This window comes from Aquarana catesbeiana, linkage group LG11, assembly GCF_042186555.1.
Source record: "Aquarana catesbeiana isolate 2022-GZ linkage group LG11, ASM4218655v1, whole genome shotgun sequence".
Lineage (NCBI taxonomy): Eukaryota > Metazoa > Chordata > Amphibia > Anura > Ranidae > Aquarana > Aquarana catesbeiana.
In genome coordinates, this window is record NC_133334.1 from 258,313,738 (window position 1) to 258,332,044 (window position 18,307).

General features: G+C 42.6%; 1 protein-coding gene across 1 annotated transcript in view; it reads left to right on the forward strand.

Moving 5' to 3' along the window:
• KLHDC4 (kelch domain containing 4) overlaps positions 1-18,307 on the forward strand; it is a 53,555-nt gene that overhangs the window by 14,046 nt on the left and 21,202 nt on the right. Inside the window, exons 4-5 of the mRNA XM_073605720.1 lie at positions 3,373-3,471; positions 16,346-16,482. Of these exons, the coding sequence (XP_073461821.1) occupies positions 3,373-3,471; positions 16,346-16,482 (236 nt within the window). The remainder of the gene's footprint in view (positions 1-3,372; positions 3,472-16,345; positions 16,483-18,307) is intronic.

Sequence of the window (18,307 nt, forward strand, 5' to 3'; positions counted from 1 at the left end):
TGGATAGAGTAGAGAGGGGTCCCTGTTTGTGTATGTGTGTTTTTTTTTTTGTTTTTTTTTTTTTGCTGTTTTGTGCCTCCATTAGAGAGACTTGTCTCCTCTATTTGTCCCGTTTACAGTTATCATTGACAGTTAAAGAAAATCCCAAATTTTGTGTTGTCACCAGAACAGGAATTGAGGGGAATTTTCCAGTGGGGCGATAATTTTGGTGTCAACCAAAGATGCCCTTAATTTGGAGGGATTTCCTCTTGCTTCCTTTTTTGTCTATAGGACAGGAAGTGAAGGGGAAATCACCGCAATGGGACACAGATGCAAAAAAATTTTTTCATGGGTTATAACCCTCCCTTACTCCATCCAAAATAAGAAAAAAAAATGCTTTTAGTTCTGCTTTGATAATAGAAATCAATTCACTGTTTTTTGTTTTGGTTGGCCACTTGGGGGCACCAGTGTGCTATATTTCAGTACCTCTGACTTTGATTCTTTGTCATATTGTATCATTGACAATTTTTGTCCCAACTCAAGTTTTAAAATTGCGCCAGGACTCTGGCCCTTCCCTGTGGGCTTTAGCGCCAGTTTTGATGCAGCTCTGTCCTGCCTCTTCCTGCAGCCATGGATCACTATTACAGGTAATGTATTGGTGCAGATCTGCCTGGGAGGGCCAGATCTCCACCAACCTCCAGAGCTTAAGGTCATTTTTGTAACAGTGCCATCTCTACACAGTTACAGAGCACTGTGAAGAGCAGTCAGTCCTCTTCCTCTAATACAAGGATGTCTATTATCTTCAGAGGGAGTCTGCAAAAGCTGTGATGACTGAGCTGTGAGATGTCCAATAGGATGCCTCGCAGCACAGAGCTGCCTTCTCCTGCCTCTCTGCCAGCATCTGATTGGTCCTGGACAGAGGCTGCAAGACAGAGCAACTTGGATGCAGCTGATGTGATCCTGTTTAGGCTTTAATAGTAGAAGAGCCTGGACCTGGTACAGGAAAACTGTAGCCCAAGTAATGATAATATCTATTTAAAGTTAAACAGAATATTAAGATAAAAAACATTCCTTCCTGAAAGATGTATCAGTTGATTTTAAATTACTTTTTCATTTACTTTGTGAGCGACAGTCACATGGGTGAGTGCAATGTCATATAGAATTTTAGTAATGACAAACCTATGCAAATGTCACCGTCATGCAAATCTGTGCCCAACATGATCACCTCTTATTGTTATGCTAATCATTTATACAGACGTATTTAATTTAGCACCAAGCAGAGGAAAAAACGCTCTCCTAAACTTAAATGCAGACATTCACTTTAAGCTTTTAATTATTCATTAGCAGAACATAGAATGCACAAGTGCTATTAGTTAACCATAAGTTTTACCTTAGTCCAGTCTCCTGATCTCACCTCTCTCACTCCGATCCACCACTTCTCGGGTCCCTCGCCGGCGCTCCTGGCCCCTCCCTCCTGTCGAGTGCCCCTGCAGCAAGTAGCTTGCTATGGGGGCTCCCGAGCCGAGTCATAGCTCCCTGTGTCCATTCAGACACGGTGCCGCGGTTCGGCCCCGCACCCTCTCTCTCCTCATTGGCTTTCTGACTTTGACAGCAGCGAGGGCCAATAGCCGCTGCTGTGTCTCAACCAATCAGGAGGGAGAATCCTGGATGGCTGAGGCACTCGTGCACGTTGCTGGATCGAGATGGGGCTCAGGTAAGTATTAGGGGCTGCCTGCTGCACACAGAAGGCTTTTTCATCTTAATGCATAGCATCCATTAAGATAAAAAAAATCTTCTCCCTTTACTACCCACTTTAAGCACATTGTGTCTATTCTTGTGACTCAGATCACATTTTATGGCAAAATACTCCAGAACACCAGTTCATTCCAAGGGGTTCACATACTTTTTTTTTGACAGTGTAGTTGGTCCAGTGGATCAATATAACTAAGTATAAAATATCCATATCTGGAATTTTTCTTTTGAGCTCCAAGTATATTGTAATTGCGACTGTAATTCTGCATCATATTGTACGTGTGGGGTAATTAGTGTGCCGTGTATTTTTGCAATGTGTGAAAATTCATTTGTTAGGACAGGGTATTATTAGAAAACACTGAAATGTATGTATATATACTGTATGTTGTAATTCTTTTGCCCAGGACATTGACAGATCTGAGTTCCTGGAATATTTCACATCCTGCGAGACTCCCAGCGAACCCCCTCCAGACATCAATACCGCCCCCCCTCCCGCGCTGAAACATAAACCAATAGAAATCTGTGCCCATTACTGGTCTCCGAGTGTCAGCTCCCTGTTAATATTTAATGGGCTCTGATTGCCTGCAGGCTGTGGCGTGTTTTGTGCTCTAATCTGCAGATCAGTGTCAGCCCCCATGGTGGGAATGAATAAATCTGCCTCCTCACCTATGACAAACCGTGTGGATCAGACTCCTTCAAGCTTTTAAAGGCACAATCCAGTCTCGCTGATAGATTAAGGCAGACCTCAGATGGTGCAAATTTCTTTCCTGCAACCACGGGTTGCAGAAAAGAAATTTGCACTATTCCCACATCAACACAGACCGTGTTGACAGGGGAATCCCTCCTGTCAAGCAATTGTCTTCTCAGATAATCGCAAGTAAATCCAGCAGGCTGGTTATATACAAATGCACGCCACACTTTTCACATATTTATCTGTAAAAAAATGTTGAAAACCATTTATCATTTTCCTTCCACTTTACAATTATGTGCCACTTTGCGTTGGTCTATCACATAAAAGCCCAATAAAATATATTTATGTTTTTGGTTGTAACATGACAAAATGTGGAAAATTTCAAGGGGTATGAATACTTTTTCAAGGCACTGTATTCTGGTGGTGCAGTGTAATTGGTACACGCCTTATCATTCTAAATTCAATTATTCATGCCCCATGATCTCTGAAGACTTCTGGGGGCCTTGCAAGGGATGGCAAAGAATGACTGACCAGAGAGAAGTCATGCCCAGAAAGCCCTGTTCAAAAGGGCTGCAAGGGATTAAGGGAATATTATATAAAAATCAAAATAAACCATAACCTAATGCTAGTCTATGTTACACCCCAAACCCCTTTCTAAAATCCATACAAATGCCAACAATTTGTCCTAATTCTCTTCGTACAGTCCTGGGCTCTGTGTGGAGCCATAGGACAGTATAAGGCCAGCAGGGCCACCCAATCAGAGGTCGTACCTGGGCACAGACCCCACCCATTGGTTTGTGTAGCAAATGCAGTATATATTAGTATGGTTTTATTTTTTTGTTTTTGTTTTTTTATTTTTATTTTTTTTTTACAAAACAACGTATTTTTTTATTTTAGGGTTTGGAAATGTATTCTGTTTTTTTAATATTTTTGTCTTTTATTTCTTTCAGACCTTTCTGTATAATGAGCTGTATATTTACAATATAAAGAAGAACAGCTGGAATAAAATTGACGTCCCAAACCCGCCACCTCGGCGCTGTGCGCATCAGGTAAGACCCTTCTCCCGTTTCCTTGGCAGTGCCAAGTCCATTTAACCACCTTAGCTGCGGTAAGTTTTACCCCCTTTTATGACCAGGGCATTTTGGCTATTCAGCACTGCGCTACTTTAACTGGAAATTGCTCAGTCATGCAGTACTGTACGCAAATGAAATTTTTATCTTTTTTTTTTTTCCACTGGTTTTTTTTATTTTTTTACGATATAAACAAAAAAAAAAAACTGAAATATTTTGAAATAGAAACAATATTCTCTACTTTCTATCATTAAACATATCCACTAAAATCTAATTTCGGCATGAATTTAGGCCAAATTGTATTCTGCTACATGTCTTTGGTAACAAAAATCCCAATAAGTGTATATTGATTGGTTGGTTTGTTTGAAAGCTATATCATCTACAAACTATTATGTATACAGTATCTCACAAAAGTGAGTACACTCCTCGCATTTTTGTAAATATTTTATTTTATCTTTTCATGTGACAACACTGAAGAAATGACACTTTGCTACAATGTAAAGTAGTGAGTGTACAGATTGTATAACAGTGTAAATTTGCTGTCCCCTCAAAATGAATCGACACACAGCCATTAACTCTTTCGCTGCCAGGGCCATTTTTGCCTTTTTTGCACACATGTTTAAAAAATAATTTTAGGCCTGAAGATTACACAAAACCCACAAACATATATTTTCCGAAAGCAGACACCCTAGAGAATGGTGGTAGTGGAATTTTAGGGCAAACAAACGCAATAAATTACTCACATTTTTGGTAAAATATAAAAGATGAGGTTGCACAGAGTAAATAGATACCCAACATGCCAAACCTTAAATTTTTGTGCACCCGCAAAATGGCTTTAAACTTCAGTACCCTATAGGTATCGGTTTAGTGTTACAGGGGGTCTTGTGTTAGAATCATTAGCAATATATCACACACAACTGTCAGGTAGTGTGTCAGCTCTCACTGGCAGCTATAAGGTGGATCATAAAGGATCAATAACAGGGAGGGGAGGAGAACAACAAGATATACCCAAAATGAAATAATAAGAATTAGTCCATACAGTCCATAGTAGTAAGAGATATCAAGAAGTAGTCCACAGGACAGATGGATCTACCGGTGGATGGGGATTGCACACACAGTCACCGACAGCTCCTCAGCAGGAAATGGGAGTTCCCTCAGACGAACAACAGCAGAAAGAGGGCTCCTGGGTCAGTGTGATAGTAAAAGCAAGTAACACTTTATTCAGATACACTTATATAAAAGTATCTTGTGAGCTGCACACAGGGTGGATGTGGATCACCTATCAAGCAGTCAGCCATCACAAGGGAATGCAAGACCACTGCAGGGATAAGCTAAGACCTGCCATATGGAGGTGTGTCTCCAGCTCTCAGACCTGCTCTCACCAGAGCTAGCAAGAGACCAAATCAGGACGGGGGCGGGCCGCAATGCATTTCCGAGGCGCCACCTCCTTCTTTCGTTTTTTGCCTGAAGAACGAGGCGGCGCCTTGGAAACAGGTTGCGGCCCGTCCCCGTCCTGATTTGGTCTCTTGCTAGCTGTGTGAGAGCTGGAGACGCTACTGGTTATACAGTGGGGATGGAAAGTATTCAGACCCCCTTAAATTTTTCACTCTTTGTTATATTGCAGCCATTTGCTAAAATCATTTAAGTTCATTTTTTTCCTCATTAATGTACACACAGCACCCCATATTGACAGAAAAACACAGAATTGTTGACATTTTTGCAGATTTATTAAAAAAGAAAAACTGAAATATCACATGGTCCTAAGTATTCAGACCCTTTGCTCAGTATTTAGTAGAAGCGCCCTTTTGATCTAATACAGCCATGAGTCTTTTTGGGAAAGATGCAACAAGTTTTTCACACCTGGATTTGGGGATCCTCTGCCATTCCTCCTTGCAGATCCTCTCCAGTTCTGTCAGGTTGGATGGTTGGTGGACAGCCATTTTTTGGTCTCTCCAGAGATGCTCAATTGGGTTTAAATCAGGGCTCTGGCTGGGCCATTCAAGAACAGTCAGAGTTGTTGTGAAGCCAAGGGTCATTGTCTTGTTGGAAGGTAAACCTTCGACCTAGTCTGAGGTCCTGAGCACTCTGGAGAAGGTTTTCGTCCAGGATATCCCTGTACTTGGCCGCATTCATCTTTCCCTCGATTGCAACCAGTCATCCTGTCCCTGCAGCTGAAAAACACCCCCACAGCATGATGCTGCCACCACCATGCTTCACTGTTGGGACTGTATTGGACAGGTGATGAGCAGTGTCTGGTCTTCTCCACACATACCGCTTAGATTAAGGCCAGTATGTTCTATCTTGGTCTCATCAGACCAGAGAATCTTATTTCTCACCATCTTGGAGTTCTTCAGGTGTTTTTTAGCAAACTCCATGCAGGCTTTCATGTGTCTTGCACTGAGGAGAGGCTTCCATCGGGCCACTCTGCCAGTCCCGACTGGTGAAGGGCTGCAGTGATGGTTGACTTTCTACAACTTTCTCCCATCTCCCGACTGCATCTCTGGAGCTCAGCCACATTGATCTTTGGGTTCTTCTTTACCTCTCTCACCAAGGCTCTTCTCCCCCGATAGCTCAGTTTGTCCGGACGCCCAGCTCTAGGACGGATTCTGGTTGTCCCAAACGTCTTCCATTTAAGCATTATGGAGGCCACTGTGCTCTTAGGAACCTTAAGTGCAGCAGAAATGTTTTTTGTAACCTTGGCCAGATCCGTGCCTTGCCACAATTCTGTCTCTGAGCTCTTCAGGCAGTTCCTTTGACCTCATGATTCTCATTTGCTCTGACATGCACTGTGAGCTGTAAGGTCTTATATAGACAGGTGTGTGGCTTTCCTAATCAAGTCCAATCAGTATAATCAAACACAGCTGGACTCAAATGAAGGTGTAGAACCATCTCAAGGATGATCAGAAGAAATGGACAGCACCTGAGTTAAATATATGGGTGTCACAGCAAAGGGTCTGAATACTTAGGACCATGTGATATTTCAGTTTTTCTTTTTTAATAAATCTGGAAAAAATGTCAACAATTCTGTGTTTTTCTGTCAATATGGGGTGCTGTGTGTACATTAATGAGGAAAAAAATGAACTTAAATGATTTTAGCAAATGGCTGCAATATAACAAAGAGTGAAAAATTTAAGGGGGTCTGAATACTTTCCGTCCCGACTGTGTGTGTGTGTGTGTGTGTGTGTGTGTATATATATATATACAATGACAGTGTGTCTTGTCAGATAGTGGAGAAGGAGGCAGTGCTGGATCAGTAATCTGTATATAATAGAAACCAATCAGCTTCCGGCTTTTTTTGTCAAAGCTTAATTGATCAAGCTGAAGTTAGAAGCTGATTGGCTACCATGCATAGCTGCACCAGATGTTGCACTCACACAGGTAACCTTTTTTTTTTTTTTTGTTTTCTCAACTTATCTAAGATTGTTTCACAAATGCACATTGTGTTGCCAAATGCCATTGAGTGCCAGGACCTGCTAGGAGTTGTAGTTCACTAACAACTGGCACTCTGCCCATGCCTACAGATGCTGCCTCCAGGTTTGCCCCTTGGGCTGTGTCTCATAGATTACTTTTTTTATTTTTTTGTTTGCCGTGGCAACTAACAGTTTAATTGCGCCCTCCAGATGACAAGCTAATGCTTTGTTAGAGCGATCCTGTCAGGGAACCTGGGATTTCCTTCCGCCCACTGTCAGCTGTGGAGAGCGGCGTACCCGGGAAGAGTGGGCGTCACTTTATCTAAGTAATGAGAGGAGACGTGGGCGTTCGGCACAGCAGCAGACTTATTACAAAATCTTTTATTATAAATTTATATATGCTCCTTGATAAACCTGTTGGCAGAGGAAGCCGACAATAGGTGACAGTTGCAAGCTCAGGGCTAGTGCCGAAGGTGGTGGTACTGACTACTGCTGCATTCTGGATGGGAAAGAAGCATGCTAACAATAGTGACACTGCAATCACATCAGTCAGAGAGAGACAGGGACCGGCTGAGGGTCCCAACTTGCTTCCCCTCACATAGAAACACTGTGCCCAAGGCACATGTCCCCTTCCGCCCCCCTCCTTGTCCTTGCCCTGACTGTAAAGCAAAAAAAGTGTTTTGTGTGAATGAAGGCCCACTTTAAAAATGGGTAAAAATAGGGGGTTCCTGGATCTCTGATATACTCAAAACGGGACAGAACAGAAAACACAAAGTACTCAGTCTCCAGTCTGTGCAAAGTTTGGAAATCTCTCCTGCACCAGAACTGTGTGCTGCAATCGACCAGCAGATGGCGACACTACCACAGAATCTCCTATCAATAATACACAGGTGAAGGTCGCCTAGTTTGATCTTCTGCAACAGGAAAAGGAAAAAAATGTATTACAGCGTGATAGATGACAGTACCAGTAAACATCAGCCAGGTGTGTGACTGTGAGCTGAATTCAGAATGTAAGCTCCTCTGGTGGAGAGACTGATGTGACTGGCTCAGTGTTCTCTGTACAGCCCTGCAGTATATGTTGCAGCTATATGAATGTAGAATAGTAATGCCCTGTACACACGGTCGGATTTTCAGACGGAAAATGTGTGATAGGACCTTGTTGTAAATTCCGACTGTGTGTAGGCTCCATCACACATTTTCCATCGGAATTTCCGACACACAAAGTTTGAGAGCAGGCTATAAAATTTTACGACAACAAAATCCGTTGTCGGAAATTCCGATCGTGTGTACACAAATCCGACGCACAAAGTGCCACGCATGCTCAGAATAAATTAAGAGACGAAAGCTATTGGCTACTGCCCTGTTTATAGTCCTGCCGTACGTGTTTTTTACGTCACCGTGTTCAGAACGATCGGATTTTCCGACAACTTTGTGTGACCGTGTGTAGGCAAGACAAGTTTGAGCCAACATCCGTCGGAAAAAATCCATGCCATGGATTTTGTTGTCGGAATGTCCGATCAATGTCCGACCGTGTGTACGGGGCATAATAGTGTGTGATTTTTATTTTTTTTTCTTGGGGGGGGGGGGGGGGGCAGTAGAGTGTAAGCTTCTCTGGGTCAGAGACTAATGTGAATGGCTCTGTGTTCTCTGTACAGCACTGCTATATATGTCAGAGCTATATAAATTTATAATAATAGTGTGTGATTGTGGGGGGGACATTGAGTAAACTGCTATTAAAGATAAAGCATGCCGAAAAAAAAAAAGCTTAAAGTAGTTGTAAATTTTTTTAATTAAAATAATAAACCTGTTATACTTGCCTGCTCTGTAATGGTATTGCACAGAGCAGTCCCTTTCCTCCTCTTCTGGAGGAAGCTGTGCACTCCTCCTCTTCTGTGAGTGCCCCATAGCAAGCTGTGTGCTGAGGGGGGTACCCATGTAGATGCCAATGTTAAAATGCCTTTTACCTTAACCTCCCTGGCGGTATGATTATTTCAGATTTTTGCGTCTCAAAGCGGTACAATTATTTTGCATAGAAATTGGGTGTTCTATATTGTAGGCCTGTAATTCTTAGCAATAACACATTTAAATCTGTCCACCAAGAGTCTAGTAGATATCCCGGGTATGATGTTGTGAAGTTTGAAACACAAAATCATAAACTATAATATAATAAATAATTATAAAAAATAATAATTTAATATTAATAAAATAAATTTCCCCACAATTCACTATCGCACGATTCTGCAAGTGTTTTAATTTACTATCGCTGTTTTCTAGCTGGTCTAGAAACCACTTTTGACGTAAAGGGACACTTTTTGGTTGCTATGGACAATCTCCAGTTTCCAGGCAGAAAGAACAGTGTATATTCTATAAAACTGCATGCAGGGCACTGGACAAAACACTGGGGACAGAACAGATGTGAAATGATTTCATACAATAATGTAATCTGTAAGATTACAGTGTACTGTATGTGTTATGGATTTTCACTTTTTTGAATTTGCCGCCAGGCTCCGCGACGCTCGCAGGGAACAGAGCCCGGCACAGAAAGGCTTCGGGCGGAGGACACAGCCCACGGACACAGCAGGGGGGACATCGCAGGATCCTGGGGACAAGGTAAGTACACCGCACCAGGATCCTGATATGTAATCCCGAGTGTGACTTTGGGTTACCCCTAATGGTGCTGAAATTTAACCCCGAGCCACACTCTGGAAAACCGCCAAGGAGGGTAAAGTGGCTGTAATCCCTTACACACCATTTTACCTACAGGTAAGACTATAAAAAAAAAGGCTTACCTGTAGGTACTGAAATATCTCCTGATCCTGCACGGTTTCGGAGATATTTACCATATACGCTAGCGCCAATGTACTGAAAGGCCACGATCCTGAAGTTTTTATAGGGCTGTGACGTGACCGGCAGCTCCCGCGACTCCGGCCAGTCACAAAGCCGGAGTCTACGGCCCCGGAAGGAAGAGGGGTGAAGATGGATGCGGCCACCTCGGGGATATCACGGGTTTCATTTGCAGGTAAGTGCAACATAATAGGCTAGTAGGCGATGCATACTAGCCCATTATGCTTTTACTTTGCAGGGGAATGAAAAAGGAAGTAAAAGCCATCAGGGTTTACTTCCTCTTCGAGGTGGTTCTAAACCTCAGACATGAAATATGAACAAAGCTTATCCCACTATAGTGTGTACTTGTCTCATTTATGAGCACTAAGTGTCATTTCTGTCTGTGGCTTCATTATTCTGCTATCTGCATGAATCACTTCTGACAAGTTTTCCTGACATCAAGAGAAAAAAGGTGACCGTGGAGGGACCTCCAGCAGATTGACAGCCTCAGTTCGGTTCCTGTGTGCTGTTTGAAGGGGGGGGGGGTGGGTCTGTTCCCTCCAATCAGCTCTGAGCTCTCCTCTCTCCCTTCTCTGCCCCGTATTTTCTGACAGCTCAGACAAGATTTATAAATTCTGCACTTTGAACGGATGTAGAGAAAAGAAGACTGCAGGTAAACAGACAGTGGCGGCCGCTTATACGCCCCCCTAATCCATGCCCCTGCCCCTAATCTACATGTATGGTGCCGGACGCATGGATATCAATGGAGTTTTTCATTTATTTATTTTTTTTGAAGCACATGATTAGTAATTTAGTTTAGTAATTCCCTGCATTAAAGTGGTGAAACAAATCCTCCTACACATGTTGTACCTGTTTACCATGGTAGCTGGTGCTCAATTTTCACACGGCCCCCACCCAGCCAGCGACCTCCCCCCCGCCGGCCAACAACCCCCCCACCCCCAGAGCTCGATCAATCGATTGCTAATATTCGCTAATGTTACACATCTGGGTGGGCTAAGCTGTGAAGGGCAGGTGCAGACTGGCACGATGCCCACTCACACTTCTGTAGCAGACAATGTATGTCTGAAAAGGAGGGTCGCAATCCACTGGTATCATCCACAAGAAGCTTTATTGGAGGCTTCTCAAAGAGAACCTGGTTCTACAATGGTGTTCTGTCCTTGCAGTCTCCAGTAACATTTCTTGAGGATGATACCAGTGGTGTGCAAACCCGCCTTTTGAACTGGCATAGAGTTATATTATTCTCATAATAATCATAAGCAGATGTTTAGAGTACCCCACCCCCCTTACATTAGATGTCAAGAGCCTCCCCACCATTGGAAGTCAAGAGTCCTTCACACTCCCATACATAACAGAACCCCCCCCCCCCTTACCTTGTGCTGCTGCCTCCATGAAGAAGCTGGCGGCAGAGCTGGGAAGCGGAAAGGGCAGGGTCTGGAGGAGGGCTGGAGTCACCTGCACAAGATCAGGGGGCGAGGAGACAAGGGGGTGCTGCGGCTGCAAAGAGAGGCGCAGGATCTGTAGGAGGAGTTCTGTCCTCTCCGTTGCCGACTACGGAGACAAGGTGAGGGGAGGTACCGAAGCTGCAGGAGAGGTGCGGGGGCCTCGTGAAATGGCCTGGAGTGCCTGATTCAGATGCAGGCCTTGTGTTTGACCCATGTGTATGAAGGTGAGAAAAAAATGTTTGCTTTAGAACCACTTTAAAACAAATGACACCCGCCCCCCTTCCCTATAGAACAAAGTTCATTTAACATTTTGGTGTTTAATTAAAAACCACAGTTTGTAAAGTGCTATATAATACAACCCCAAACGGTATCATTAGCGCTTAATATCTCCATGACAACATCCGTTTCCTTTTTAATTACTGTTACTTTGACTTATTTTTAGCTCTGAAGGTCCTTCTAAAGTGAGTTCTGCTGCCGGGCTCAGCGCAGGTATTTCTTTCAGGAAATGAAAACATTTCACATGTAATCCATTGAGCAAATAACATGTCGGCATTCATTATTTTATTAAATTATAGAATGCTAGCAGGCTCCGGAGTGCTGTATAACATCAGTAAAAGGATCAAAATTCTAAAATCCGCACAAATATTGGAAAACCCAGAAACAGAGGGGCTCTCATTCTAGTGGGGGTGGGGGAAGGGTGTTGATAATAGTGTTTTGTTTTTTTTTTAAACACCAATGTAACTTTATTATTGCTACATAAGTTTTGTAATTTTTTTAAATTCATTTTCTGTTTCAATCTGTAGCAGGCTTCAATTACAATAGTATTCATTTTGTAGATTGTAGATGTCTTGCATGGAGTCACATAGATCATGATTCCCCAAATTCTGTTTTCTTCATGCTTTTACAGTTGATCTCTGCCTTTTCCAGATGTCTTGCATGGAGTCGCATTGTATGGGGTATGGCACCGCCATCCCCCCCAGCAAAGATTTGTAGTGTTTTGGACCTGCTATTTGGTCTTTTGACTTCAATGTTACAGACCTAATGACCAAATACTTGAAAAATACATACTGTATATGTTGGCAGGGTCTATTTAAAGCCCACCTATCACCTACTTCTACTACTGCTCTTCACAATGTCCCCCCACAGCTCCTGCTTCCATTGTAAAACACATGATGGGTATGGGTAGCATACAATCTCCCACAATGCAGTGCTAGGCCTGAACACTCTCACATGATGGAGGGGGTGATCTGATTACTTTTTATAAGCCCTAACAAAAGTTAGCAGAAGGAGGAGCAAATGGGGAGAGGTGTAAAGTTTAGTTTGACTGGGTCAGAGAGTGAACTTTAAGCAATTCAGTCTTCACACCCAGTGCCCAGGGCAAAGATGCCAAATTGCGCCCTCCTTCATTATGTGTGAGCTTATAAGGAGGAAGGGGAAAGCGAGCACAGACCGCACCTCCTCCCGTCTCTCTCCTCCTCTCCTTGCTGCTTCCAGCTCTGGGCTGACAGAAGAAGTGATGCCGCTGTCACTACTCCTGCCAGCCTCATAGTAGAAGGAACTTGCAGCGCCCCCATCCCTACAATACATGCTGTGCCCAGGGCAGCTGTCCCTTCTGCCCACCCCTTGTCCTGACCCTGCTCACACCTGTACCTGCCCAACAATTTTTACATTTCTTATTTTTTTTCTTAAGATACCAAGGTATTTTTTTTAAATTTTTTTTAATTTGTTTAGGACAAGCAATGCTTTCTTATGGTGATATTGTTTTGCAAAAACGCTATCATAATCTATGCAATCCATAGACAAAAAAAGTATCAAAACCAGAAAAAACTTTATTTCAGTCTTTTAAGAAATCAGATGGATAAGTGGAGAAGGGTAAGAAGGCATTAATTAGGGCTGATTGGGGTAAACTAGGGGTTAATAAGGAGTTTAATTGGAACCCATTTACAGTTGTTTTTTTTTTTTTTCCCGGTTGGGTTGCTGTAACTGACCTCGTATGCAGAGGGAAGCTCATCCTTCTAATCTGCAGGTGAATGGAGTAGATTCAAAAGTAACAATGTTGCTTTGTATCTCTCTATCTCCAGTCTATGACTTTGTGTTCATCTCCTGTGTGATCCATGGTTATAAACAATGTTATTTTGTATCGCTCTATCTCCCATCTGATCAGGCCTCATGCACACTGGACGTTTTTTGCAGCTGCTTCTAGGGGTGTCAGGCGTGTTGTGTGTTTTTTTTTTTTTTTTTTTTCCTGCCTCTAAACTCCCCTTCATGTTAGCCTATGTGTCCACGCACACATAGACATATTTAGCAGCTTTTAGAGGCAGGAAAAAACCCTCTGCCAGTGCGTCCAGGAGCAGCAGAGTTTTGGAAGCTAAAACACTTGATGCTTGTAAACGCGTCTGAATGTGTGATAACGTTAGGCTCGTTTAGCGCTTGAACATTAATTCAGTTCCTTGGCCAAAATTATTTATTATTCCGGCCAATTAAATGAATTAATGCCCACGTGCTTGACACCTGTAAATGTGCCTAAAGGTTTTATACACTTTTATAAGCCTCGGCTGTTTTTTTTTTTTCCAAAACGCTGCTGCAGGGAGGAAAGTCTTCTGGGAGAGTTTGCAGAACCTCCTGTGTGCACGCAGCCTTAATGTTTATAAATAATGTTACTTTGTATCTCTCTATCTCCTGTTTGAACAATGTTTAAAAAAACCATGTATCTGTCTGAATAATTTTTATATACACTGTGCCAGTTTTTTGACAGCAGCCTCTACAGCTTCTGTATATACACAGCAACACCCGGCTGTCATTTTGACAGTTGGGAATTGCTGGCAAGTGCAAGGGGAGGAGCAGCAGCAATCAGGACAGATAGTTTGTTTTTTTTTTTTTTTTTGGGGCACGGTCAGTGTCCAAAACTAGTTCCTCTTTCCTCTGTATGGGCAAGGTGACAGGGTCTCTTTGATAAACATGTGAATAAGAGTAGGAGGGGACATTGTGTTAACATCGAACCAGCTGTTTCCTTGGAAAGGTCCTTTTTATGTAAAATAATTCCTGGAATGGCGTTTGTTGTTTTCCAGGAATTCTTCCCCTTCTGTTTATTCAGGAATAATTCCTATAGATGTGATGGGATTGGATGTGTTGTGTGTGGAAGTGAGACGGCTGCGCTCATCATGTCATGCATGTAATCTTCATAAACATGAGTGTGAGCAGCCGTGCCGTCCGTGAAGCCTCATTTGCTGCTTGTATTAGGTGGAGGCGCTGGAGCTGAACGAGTACAGCAGTTTGTCTGCCGTGACAATTATCTGTGCGCCGCTCAGGCTAATAGACTTGATTGACAGAGAAACGTGTACAGCGCCTGCTCTCAGAAGACCCTCCGGCGTGCGGAGATGTTTTATTAATATGGAGCTCCTGGCATGTATGATATAATTAGCCCAATAATGTATTCATTAAAAAAAAGAAAATATATATATAATTAATAATATATATATATATATATATATATATATATATATATATATATATATATATATATATATATATATATAATTTTTTTTTTTTTTTTTTTTACTAAGTTAAAGCGTACAAAGAAAGAAATCCTCAATTCTCTGTTTTCAAGCCTCCTTATTGGTCAGCAAGACCACCAAACTCAGTAAACCTGCTGTCCCCTGCAGTAATTCCTTTTTACCACTAGATGTCCTAAGACTGAAAAAAATACTCTGAGCGCAAGGCAGCATAGACCTGTTCCCGAGGGGCTGTCACTGCAGTGCCCTGCACTTAGAGTGTAATATTTTATTTTTCTGGGTAGTGTTGAGGGGTTAGAACCCCTGTCAGGTTTTATAGTTCAGCAGTACAGTGCAGTGTCAACGGACGTATTTACAATACAGTTCACTCCATAAAAAGTCTCCTTTTTACAAAGTTTCACTTTCATATTTAAATGTGCATGCTGCTGTTCCAGGTAGGTCCCCCACACAATCTCTTTCACCTCCTGTATATTCAGGTGCAAGCACCGCTCATCCAGCCATGCAGAACAACTGCAATAGGACCCAAAGGGCTGCACACTTGAAAACTGGATCCGCTTTATTAATAATCTTCACTGTGGGAGCAAGGAAGCAGTCAACGCATCTTGCTCTGCTAGCGCTTATTCATGACTAGTCACTAATCGTAAATAAGCGCTATCACCGCGAAACCCGTTGACTGTGTTTCTTTCTTCCCATGATGTCTACTTTTGCTGTACATGGTGTTTTGAACATTAATAATAAAGTGGATCCGGTTTTCAAGTGTTCAGCCCTTTGGATCCTTTTGCATTTGTTCCATATTCACTTATGTATTACTCTGAGGATTTACCAAATTGTTCCCACCAAGTATAATGATTGATTTATTCCCATCCTTTTTAAAACTGTTGTATTTACAGCTGTACCTGATTTTTAATCATTTTTAATTCTCTCTACCCTTCCTTTTTATAGTTGATCTACATGTTACTTACAGTGTGTATGTATGTATGTGAGATAAAAAAAAACATATATATACCCTCAAATTTATTAGAAAATAGAAGAAAAAATATTTATAAATTTTATGGTAGTTTCATAATATAGATATGTATATCTTGTATCGATATGGAACTACCATGAATTTTTCTTCTATTTTTCAATAAATTTGAGTGCAGCAAACCTGGACTTTTTTCTTATATGTGGCCTTTGTAGGGCGAGATTGCATGCACCTGGAAGAGAACTAAGTGCTGTTCGCCTCACGTGTTTGTGTATGTGTGATATAAATATATATATACATACATACACACACACACACACTGTGTGTCCATTTGTACCTGACTTCCAAATTTTGTATTGCGTAACATTATGCCTTTATGGCAAATATCCAATACCACACTACACACTAGTCAATACTATATACTGATCATAATCCTTTGTGTTGTTTGTAGCCAGGGTGAAGGAGGAAACCTTTGAACCCCTTAAATGTGTTGGCTGTTTATGGCATAAAAGTCTGAATGAAATTGAATCTCGACTTTTATATGTTATGCTTTTGGCATTTGCCTCCTTGCACACTTTTTTATCACTGTCTCTATCACTCCTGGGGACCCCCCCCCCCCCCAAAAAAAAAAATTGCATAGTGTGATTGTTACCTTTTTGCTCTCTTATGTCTTGCTCCTAGGCAGTGGCAGTACCGCAGGCCGGTGGGCAGATCTGGGTCTTCGGAGGAGAATTTGCATCTCCTGATGGGGAGCAGTTTTACCACTACAAGGACCTGTGGGTGCTTCATCTCACCACCAAGACGTGGGAGCATATCAAGTAAGGACTGACAGGAGTTTAGTGCTTCCCGCATTTCTAGGCACATCAGGTGGCAGTTGCTGCTTTGGCTGTGACAGGTGACTGTTCTTGTGGGCACAGGTTGCTAGCACAGTGGTGTAGTGGTTAGCACTTTCACCTAGCAGCAATAGTGTCGCTGGTTCAAATCCCGACCATGACACCATCTGCCTGGAGTTTGCATGTTCTCCCTGTGCCTGCGTGGGTTTCCTCCGGGTACTCTGGTTTCCTCCCACATTCCAAAGACATGCTGGTAGGTTAATTAGATCCTGTCAAAAAAATTGGCCAAATATGTGTATGTTGTATGTGTATGTTGTATGTGTATGTGTTTGTAAGCGCCTCGGGACCCCATGGGGTAAAGGAAGGTGCTATACCGCAGATGGACACCAGTGGTAAAAAGCGCCCTGAGGCGATTCAGTTCGCATAGGTAGCGCTATACAAGTCACTCATTCATTCATTCAGCTCAGTGCTTTCCTGCCACGTATGTGAGGTTGGACATTGTGGCGTGGGAAATTCAGACCAGGCCCAATTTATTCAGCACACTATTCAACCTACCAGTATGATTTTGGGTCCAAGGAATTAGCTGGAACACCTGCAGAAAACGTGCAAACTTCATTTTGCTTATGACCGTATTAAGAAAGAAATCTGGGATTGCAGTGCTGCAAGGTAGCTGTGCTTAGCCATTCAGTATCTGTGATGACCAGCCAAGTAATATAGAAAATCAAAAACACCTCTTGCCCTGATTCTTCACACTGCGATAGGCATTGTTACCCAAAGGCCTTATGCATACTGCAGCTCAAAAACACCTGTTTTACTTTTTTTTTTCGGTCTCTAAACCGCCCTCCATGTTAGCCTATGTATCCATGCACACATGAAAACGTGAATGTTAGATACATGGGGGTGCCATTAAGAATTCGTGGCTCCGCCAGGCATCTGCTAATAATCAGCGTGATTTTGTATGTCTGGAGAGGCATGATTTTACACACGTTCCTGACACGCATAAAGTGTGAACATAGTGTTAGGTCTCACTTGGTCCTCATTCTGCAAAATTTCATTGCCTGCACGGTTGTGTTCTGCGATCAGCATCTACAGGACAGGAGCATGTAGGACTCACTCTACTGTAAAGTTTGCTAAAGCCAGGCAATTTGTATTAAACCGAACTGGGGGATTTGTTTTCTTACTATAGCTGGATGCTCAATTTAAACAGCTGGGATCTCTGCAGAATTTGTAATGGACTAATTGGCTAGATGTCAGGACCTGTTGTATTCTTTTCACAGTCTTCTAATTGTGTGCCGGGTCTCTGTATGTAGTTAATTGTCTCCTCCTTGTGTCAAGCCTACCATCACCACAACAACGGCAGTTCCCAGGAGGCTGCTTATCTAGCAGTGATTGGTTCTGGCGGCTGTGCGGAGGTCCCCGGGCTGGCCAGGTGTCAGGTGCACAGGTGACAAGTGCAGCGCCAGAGGAGCTCTGCAGAGCGCTCATCCCATCTGGTCCGCCTGCCGTCGTGAAGCGTTTGGTTGCTAGGACAGATGTGACAGATCCCGTCCTTCCTGCAGGTGTCTCTCCAGATACTTCACAGGATGAGAAGCTTTCATCTGTGCAGGAAAGATGGATAAATACCTGAGTAAAATAGAAGTGACTCTGAACCTGATATAATAAATACATGCTATAGTCTTCTAGAGAGTAAAAAAAAATATATAAGGATATTCTAAGAATCAGAGCTGTCCTAAAATAATTATTTCCCAGCAATATGATACTGTCAAATATTGTCCTTTTAAATGTTTAGCTACCACAAGTAGACAGGTGG